This window comes from Narcine bancroftii, chromosome 7, assembly GCF_036971445.1.
Source record: "Narcine bancroftii isolate sNarBan1 chromosome 7, sNarBan1.hap1, whole genome shotgun sequence".
In the NCBI taxonomy this organism is placed as follows: Eukaryota; Metazoa; Chordata; class Chondrichthyes; order Torpediniformes; family Narcinidae; genus Narcine; species Narcine bancroftii.
The window spans coordinates 166,432,115-166,440,886 of record NC_091475.1 but is presented as its reverse complement, the minus strand read 5'-3'; the positions used below and the strand labels follow the sequence as shown (position 1 = coordinate 166,440,886).

Here is an 8,772-nt window from a genome sequence, read left to right as displayed (position 1 = left end):
CCTTAAATGTTATAGCATAAATTCTTTGGATAACTCCTACACCCATCTGATTCCATTGTTCCCATCTCTACCTACTCGTATACATTTTTTTCTAATTTCTTTTCCCACCCCTCAGTGATTTCACTCTCTATCCATCTCTTGAACTCTCACACCTTCTGTCCTAAACAATCACCTTTGGGCTCCTCCCTCATTTCTATCCCCTTTATGCATGTAATTTCACCTATTCAATATGAGTTTTGATAAAGGGTTCACAACCAAAACACTGACTAACCATTTATACTTATGGATACGCTGACCTGCCTTTAGCAATTCTTTGGTCAACATACTGAAAAACCCATCAAACTACGAAAATGCTCTCTTCTCTCAACAAAGGCTTAGAGGATGTGAAAGTACACAGAGGCTTAAATAACATTTCTTTCCCCCAGCCATGAAGATCCTGAATGAAATTCACAACCATGGCATTGTGTTGCCCTTGCTTGGTGTTAATTGATCTTGATTTTCCATTGTAAGCCTGTACTCTGTAATCATGTTTTTCATATAACCATTTACGGAGCGGAAATGGCCTTTCGAGTCCGCACCGGTTCACTGATTTTATGCAACTGAATGAATGTTAGAGATACCCTGTTGGTCTGCTCACTGAAGAACCTTATCAAAATACTAGGTATTTTGGTATATTTAGGTACTAGATATATGTAAATCTCGTTGAGCATCACATAAATGACCCTGAAAATCATCCACTGATGCACAGCAATTCCATTGTCTACATTTGCACAATGCATAACAATTACTTGTAAAAATAAATATAAATGGTATGAGAAAGGAAACATAGTTTGATATCAAGGAAAATTGCCAATTTAACTGCTCAGGTAAGATTAAGTTGATTACATATTCAAAATTTGAGAGAAATAATATATTTACTTAAGGTGAAGTTGTTTTAATCTTTGACCATTTCATTTTCATGCAAGTTTTGGGAAAAAATGCTGGATTAAAAAGTATTGCATTATTCTCTTTGAACTCATTACTACCAACAAAATAAACATCGAGCTGAAAAGTAGAATTTTCATCGTTTAACCCAATTGTTGACAGATGACCTCTATAAATTGACTTATACAATAGTGATTTTCAAGAATTTTTCAAAATAAAATACAAATCAGCCAATATGACCAAGTGCAAAAATTCACAATATTTATTTTTATGACATAATACTGAATACTGGGGTTCTGTATGGGAGATACCCACAAAAAAAATTCTTTATTGAGAAAATAAATTCAGTATGTGCTACCCCGCACACTCATCTGGACAAATATCAATACTCATAGTTTTCAATAAATTAATCTACGGATGTCACTTTCATGACAATAACCACTTCACTAGAATGTATCAGTGGTAATCAGAAAACTAATATACGAGATGAACTCATTTCCAGATCCTATCAATTTCATCACGTAGCACCAGCAGTTATTACAATTAATATATTCAACTGCAACAAAACCAAAAGAAAGAGAAGTTCATACATACTGTTAGCATGTTAAGCCATAAAACAGAACAAGATTTTCATTCATTGTGGTTTGTAAAGCACCTTCAATTAAAAGGTGCAAGAACAAATGTTCTGCAGATCTACCAATCCCAAGTTTTTTTTTTAGCCATCAAGTTTCCCTGGAGAGCTCAATACACTTTCCGCAGAACATTAAAAGTACAAGTATAGCAATCGACCAGTTTTTCTTTCAAGTACACTTTGGGCAACCATTGGATTTATTCCTCGAGTTATTACAGTAAATACCATGCTAAATATGTTGAAAGCAATAAACAAATTGTACAATTTAAAAACATGCAAAACAAATATTTGTCAAAACAATACTGTAGCTGTTGTAATAGCATCTTCTTACTTAAAATATTACTATGTGAGACATCAGTCATAAATATATAAGGAAGATGATAATTGGTGTAATCACCACTTGCTTCAACTATATAGGTGTTCTTTTACTTTATCTTAATAGTTTTCAAAACTAAAGCTCATCAAGTGCATCATCCATGTGTTTGAAATTGGTCATTGATCTTCACTACAAGCAGTTCTCATGCACAAGATATTCCAGTTATTTCTAATGCATTTTCTTATAATCAATTTAAGATATTGATTATAAACTGTACAAAAAGTAAGGGTTTAACAATATATCATTGGAATATACTTTGAAATATACTGATCAATATCTAGCAGAGTACACAATGAAGGAATGTGGAATCGTGCCTTCCTTTAATTTTCATATATGTAAGTTCATAAATTTCTTTAATGGAGTAAAAGCACCGATTTGATACAGTGTAAGCAGTGTGAAATATAGTAAGTAAAATACGGTACATTTATTACATGTGGCAAATCAAAGCACTTTAAATAGTATTAAAATGTTTAGGTTTGCTGTATCTCATTGGCTTTGTTTCGACAAGTGAACACATTTAATATTAATTCCCTGCACTGGAAACTTTCATTGTATTTTTATTTGCTGGACATGCATTTGGAGGCTTGACAGCATGCATCAAAATCTTTGGAAAATACAGTTAAGTAATACCATTTTAGAAAAAAGATCCAATTCACAAACTTTGGAGATGACGTAGCCCAGGGTTAACTTTCAGACATCTATCAGAGTAGTGAGATTTGGATTCTCCGTGTGCATTCACAAACTCCATCTCACCACTAATAACAAAAGGGAAGGTACAATATACAAAACATATGGAGGCTTAATCATGTAAATCGGATTTTGTAATTTCTGGAAGAATGCAAATAGGCCATTTAATTTAACCAACCTGATTACACTTGGGCAGCATCACAAGATGACAGGGTAAAACAACCTTCAAATATTGATGACTTTTGAAAAGATATCAAACTGAACAAATGGATGTGGTTCTGCAAGTTAAAAATCAAAACTAATCTTCTTCAGCCATTTTGAATTTAAATAATTTGGATTTAGGATAATAATCTAATAACAGATCAAAAAAATGTACAGCACAACTTAATCCAGCATGCTCAGGACTTCGGTAGAGCTGAACTATCAGATTTTCTGGACTATTTAAGTTACTCTACTTTTAAGATCCGATATAGAGGCACAATTAATGTTTCAAGTTAGAGTTTCAAAGGGAGCACAGGAACCAGGGCCAGTGAGTAAAGACCAAATCATCGGCATTTCTGATCAGTACCATTTTAGAAAAAAAAATTCACCATTCTTAAAAATGGTAATATGGTACAGTGTTTCAACATTCAATATCAGATTAGTGATATTAGCTGTTAAGTAGATTATTAGAATTTTATTGTATTTGGAAATCATTCTGAATTTGAATTTGGCTGTTAATTGGATTCCTCATTTCCGTCCTGCACTTTCAGCCAGTTTCTTCAGTCTTTTCTTCAACTCCAGAGGAAACTTTTCATAACATTTCTTACAAACAGGCTTCATATCAAACTCCACAAACTTGTTTCTATGGAACAAAAATCAACAATAATGCTCACAATTTCAAATGAAAATATAAAGTGGAATAAAACGCCAAGCAATTTTGGAGTGTGTACTGTTAAATATGAATGAAACCAGAGCAAGAGTTTATACCACCTAAATTAAAGAAAAAAAGTTTACAAGAGACCCATGACAAAAAAGGACAATGTCCATCAGCACAAGGATAATCATGGAGATGTTTATGATATTCTTGATTTAATTTCTATTGAGTAAAATATACACTTAAAAGTTAAATGAACAGATTAAGTTTTCTGCATTTGTTGGTGTTCAACCTCCCGAACAATTCAAAATACAGCTACTCCCCGACTTATGACCACGATTGGGACTGAAGGATCGGTCGCATCTCGAAATGGACGCAAGTCAGAATTTTGTACGCGGACGTGGAGTACCAAAGTCTTAGACCAAACTTTTTAATCAGATGTTGTATTAGACAAATTATAACAAGGTTACAGGGCATGAAAAAGCCAAAATGTGCATTCTTAATTTGTTAATCAGCGTCTCCTGGGGTCCCTAGGCTAGGTGCAGCCATCCTGTTTCCTGTGCGTATGCGCAAGTCTTCAGTTGGCGCATGCACAGTGGGTTCATGAATTGATGTTTGGGTAGCATATGCGCAAGAGTGTAGGGCCCTAACGATATTTGTGCCAACTAACAAAGTAAATATGCATATTTTGGCTCTTACATGCCCTGTATCTCTGCTATAGTTTGTGAAATACAACATAAACCTTGTAAATTTTATTTTTTTTTATATATATTTTTAAAAATTCAGCCATATGTGCAGAAGGATGCAAGATGGATAGGTCGCAAGTTGGGAGCACCTGTACTTCATTTCATATATTTTGAGATAATACATGTTCATGTAATATGTTTGAGAGTTCAGGTTGATGGGGCTTCTGAATCCTGTGTTGATTTTCTTATTAACACAAAAGCAGTGACCAACATTAAGATGAAACCACGTAAGTAATATTACTGTAGGTGCTAGTGTATATGCAATTGGTGGAATGATGCTCTTAAGAATTTAAATGTTTGACTTATAAAGATTTAAAATAAATACAAGTTGTTTTAAGTGCTAAATATTCTGAGATAGTTCACAGGAATATTACTTGATAGAACTTGTCATCAAGATACAGAAAGATGTATTAATGCAAGTGACCAAAGCTTAAAAAATCTTTTAAAAATATAAAGCAAGAGAATTTGAGAAAAGGAAAGCCAAAACCTTGGGTTTGACCAGCTGAAGGCATCATTTCTGGAGGTGAAGGTATCAAATATTAGGAATGATGTAAGCCAGAATTGATGAAGCGCAGGGACTTTAAGATTGTATAGTTTGAAAAGGGGTCATAGCAGTAGAAAAGGGAGAATCTGGGAAGTCATTTGAAAAGGAGAATCAGAAATTAAATTTGATGAGTTGCTGGTCAGAGCTTTGATGAGCAGGAAGCTAACGTGGTTCAACGAGCATTGACATGATGTACAAGTAAGGCTTTGAGAGTCAAGGGCAGCATACTGGAGGCCAAGTTTTATGTAGTTTGGAAGCCAGGAGAAGATTAAAATAGATAAAACCAGGAAGATACAGAAATGCAGGTGATTATTGTAATGGACAGACAGACAACATCACAGAAATAGGTCAAAGAGAAGAGAGGAGAGAGAAAACAAGGCAAAAATTATGATAGAAACACAAGACAGTTGGAAGTCAAAAGATACTAACCAAAGACAGAAGAGACACACATTCCTTACAGGCAGATATCCATCATTTTTTTCTTTTTCTGTTTTTCTTTTGCATCCCTTTCCCGTTTAGCAAGTCGCCGCTTTAACTCTTCAGGCAATTGTTCATAACAGTGTTTACAGACTGGCTTCAGATCAATTTCAACAAATTTGTCTCTTCAGCAAACAAAGAATGAATAGGAAAGGATAGAACAGAGAGAGCAATGTATGAACAATAAAAATAAAGAATCACAGAGAGAAAAAAAATCAGCTGCTTTACACAGTAATTTCTTTGGAAGTTATTAGGAAGCTGGTAGTATTAAAAGCTTATAATTTGGGAAACACAGTAACTGGGATAAAAGTACTTACTTGAGTGTCAGCTTGGTGTTGCAAGTCGAACAGGCAAAGCAGTTCACACACCAAGCTTTATTCAAAGCAGATACAACTGTACAGAAAGGCAATACACAATTAACCTATGACACTCCTAGTATGCTTTTGAATTAGTACTTACTCATTTGGCTGAATAGAAACAGTACATGTTGGGTTAAACTTGTTTTACTATTTAATAGTACAGTAAAACTCCTGGTGTCGAGCACCTATGGGGATCAGTAGATGCAGATAAATGAATTTTCCAGTTGCTCGAGATTGTGTGTTGTGCGAGTGGCGAACCAATGGCAAGGCGAACCAGTTTTAAACATCCATATTTTAAAAATCTATTTATCTCCATCTTCAATTTTTTTTGCCTGTTGCTTGAATTCCAGATAACAGGGGTTTTACTGTATTTGATTTTGTACAATATTTTTGGATGGCCAAACTTTCAAGGATGAATGAAAGGAAGCCAGAGAGAATACACAGTACAATATAAAGTATTTGAATATGTTAATGTTATTTTAAATATCAGCAAAACAGATTTTTTGGATTGTAAAGTTTTACTGCAACTATGTCAGAATAGAAAATTCTGGAATCATGTAATTTAAAAAAAAAGTTTTAGTTTATTCATATAGCACATTTAAAACAACTCACGTTGACCAAAGTGCTGTACAGATCATACATAACATCTCAACTTAAACAGGTATTTAAAAAGCAGTACAAAATGGGTTCCCAAGGTTTAGAATTGTGCATACAATATGGTAACAATCAACAATCACTTTAAAACACTTGCAAATAAAAAATACAACTTCAGCCTAGATTTAAAAGAGTTAAAGGAAGGGACTGATTTGATGGAGGGAGGAATATTGTCCACAGTTTGGGGGATGCTATCGCAAAGGTGCGATCTCCCCTGAGTTTGCAATTTGAGCATTGAACAACCAAGTGGCCTAAAGTGGCCAATCTGAGGGGTCTTGAAGTGAAGTAGGGCATTAGGAGATCAGTGATGTAGGAGGGGGTTAGTCCTTTGATGGCTATATAAACAAACTGAAGAACTTTAAAAATCTAACCTGAGCCATAGTGGCTCCTGTCAGAAGCCTTGCTGCTGCATTCTGAACCAGATGCAGACAGGATAATGATGGGATAATAAAGAGAATTAGAGCAGTCTGAATGGGAGAAAATGAGGGCGTGGATAACTTCCTTGAGGTCTTTCAGTGAGAGGAATAATTTGATTTTGACCAAAGTGCGGAGCTGGATAAAGTTTTTACCACTGTATTGACTTGTTTGCCAAACTTGATGATAGAATCGAATTTCACACCAAGGGATTCAATGTGTGGTTTAATGAGGGTGGGTAAGTTGCCAAGGTTATTAGCAATAATTTTGGCGTAGTTGGGGGGGCAAATAGGACAATCTCTGATTTGCTTTCGTTTAGTTGCAGGAAGTTTTGAGCCATCCAGCACTTTATGTTCTCCAGACCATCAATAAGGCTGGTTATCTTTACTTGATCGTTGGGCTTTGGGGGAGATAGATCTGGGTGTCATCAGTATAGCAGAGCAAGGAGATGCCATGTTTTTGGATGATATGGCCAAAGGAAAGCATGTAAAAGGAAAAGAGATTGGGGCCCAGAATAGACCCATGTGGGACCCCACAGAAAAGGGTAGCAGGCAAGGATGAAAATTTGCTCATGTTGACTGAGAAAGTCCTAATCACTGAAATAAGATTTAAACCAATTCAGGGCCCTTCTCTCGACTCCAACCCTCTGCCAGAGGCAATCTATTAAAATAGTATGGTCCACCATATCGAACACTGCACTAAGGCCGAGGAGAATTAGAAGGGCAGAGTTTCCTGAGTCAGTGACAAGGAGCAGGTCATTATACTCTCAGTAAGGACAACTCTGTGCTGTGGTGGGCTGTATAACCTGAGTGGAATTTTTCAAATATGTTGTTTTGATGTAGGTAGGGCAATAGGCAATAATTTGCTAAGAGCAACTTTTTCAAGGACCTTTGACAGAAATGGCAGTTTAGGTCAGTAATTTTTGGGCGTGGAGGGGTCTTGGTCGGGTTTTTTTATTCCCAGGAGGGGCTGGATCTCAGCACGATTGAAGCAAACTGGAACTGTCCCAGTGGCTAAGGAACTGTTAATAGAGATTTTACACGTGCGCCATTATAAATATTTTAAAAAGTGCAAACTTACCATCACCTTCAATCACACGATTACAGTGGTAGCAAACATCACCGAATAACTGAAAATATAATTGTAAAGTGTTCAAAGTAATTTATATCAAAAGGTACAGATTCAAAACAAAAGCTTTTCAACTGAACTACTTCTTATAATGGGGAACAATACTATTTTCAAGAACGAATAGGGCACAAGTGTAGTTTCTCTCAACATCTAATTATCACTGCAAGTTCAACCTCAGACTTTGGTGCAAAGACGGCATTTTCTTCATGTATGTTAAACTGAAACAAAAAAAAATTCTCATGATATCACTTATAGAGCTCTTTCAGCATTTTAAACAGTATTCATTCTGTGATGCCTGGTGGACCACAGTATTTCAGGATATAATGGGCAGATGAGCTGACTCCCATCACCAACATCCTACACCCCACAGATGAAGTGGAGCAGGATCTGTGTAGCCAGTTGGTCTCAAGTGATGTCTCTGAAACCTAGCGAGGGCGAGTGGTTCAAGGCACTGGATTTTGATAGCATGGGTTTGAATCCCACAACTGCCAAGGTGCTTTCTTTCACAGGTGACTGTGGTCAAAGAAATCACACCAGGCTGTGAACTGCTGAAGAGAGGCTCGAGACTGGCTGAAGGGGTATCAGGTATTGGAACCGTGGCATGAGTGGGTGCCAAGACTGATGGAGCCTTCCTGATTATGTCAGAGGTTTGTATATGGCGCTCTTGTTACTGATGATTTGGAAGGCCATATGACGGCAGGAGTGCAGGAGGCAAATCCATGGACACTCAGTGACTTGGGGGGGGGGGAACGACTCTCTTTTGCTTCTCTTTCTCTGACTTAACAGCACTGGGCAATTTCTTCTGATGGCAAATCTTTGTCTGTTTTATGGAAAGGAAATTTTTCGTTTTATTACATGACAATAAAATAATCTTGAACCTTGACTATAATGCCATGGCAGATTGAGGTATTTAATTCTGGAACATTTAAAAAATATTACATTTAGATTAAAGTAAAAGCACTAACTACATTAAGTA

General features: G+C 36.1%; 1 protein-coding gene across 8 annotated transcripts in view; it reads right to left on the bottom strand.

The window, feature by feature from the left end:
* Nucleotides 1-1,163: 1,163 nt before the first annotated feature.
* Nucleotides 1,164-8,772, bottom strand: part of LOC138739333 (LIM and senescent cell antigen-like-containing domain protein 1) — a 122,195-nt gene continuing 114,586 nt past the window's right edge. For 7 of the 8 annotated variants that reach the window (XM_069891149.1, XM_069891151.1, XM_069891150.1 and 4 more), the window contains exons 8-10: nucleotides 7,749-7,797; nucleotides 5,559-5,634; nucleotides 1,164-3,462 (exon numbers count right to left, since the gene is read on the bottom strand). In XM_069891149.1, the coding sequence (XP_069747250.1) occupies nucleotides 3,348-3,462; nucleotides 5,559-5,634; nucleotides 7,749-7,797 (240 nt within the window). In that variant the 3' untranslated portion in view covers nucleotides 1,164-3,347. Of the gene's footprint in view, nucleotides 3,463-5,222; nucleotides 5,367-5,558; nucleotides 5,635-7,748; nucleotides 7,798-8,772 lie in introns of all 8 variants that reach the window. The other variant, XM_069891154.1, reaches the window with a different exon arrangement.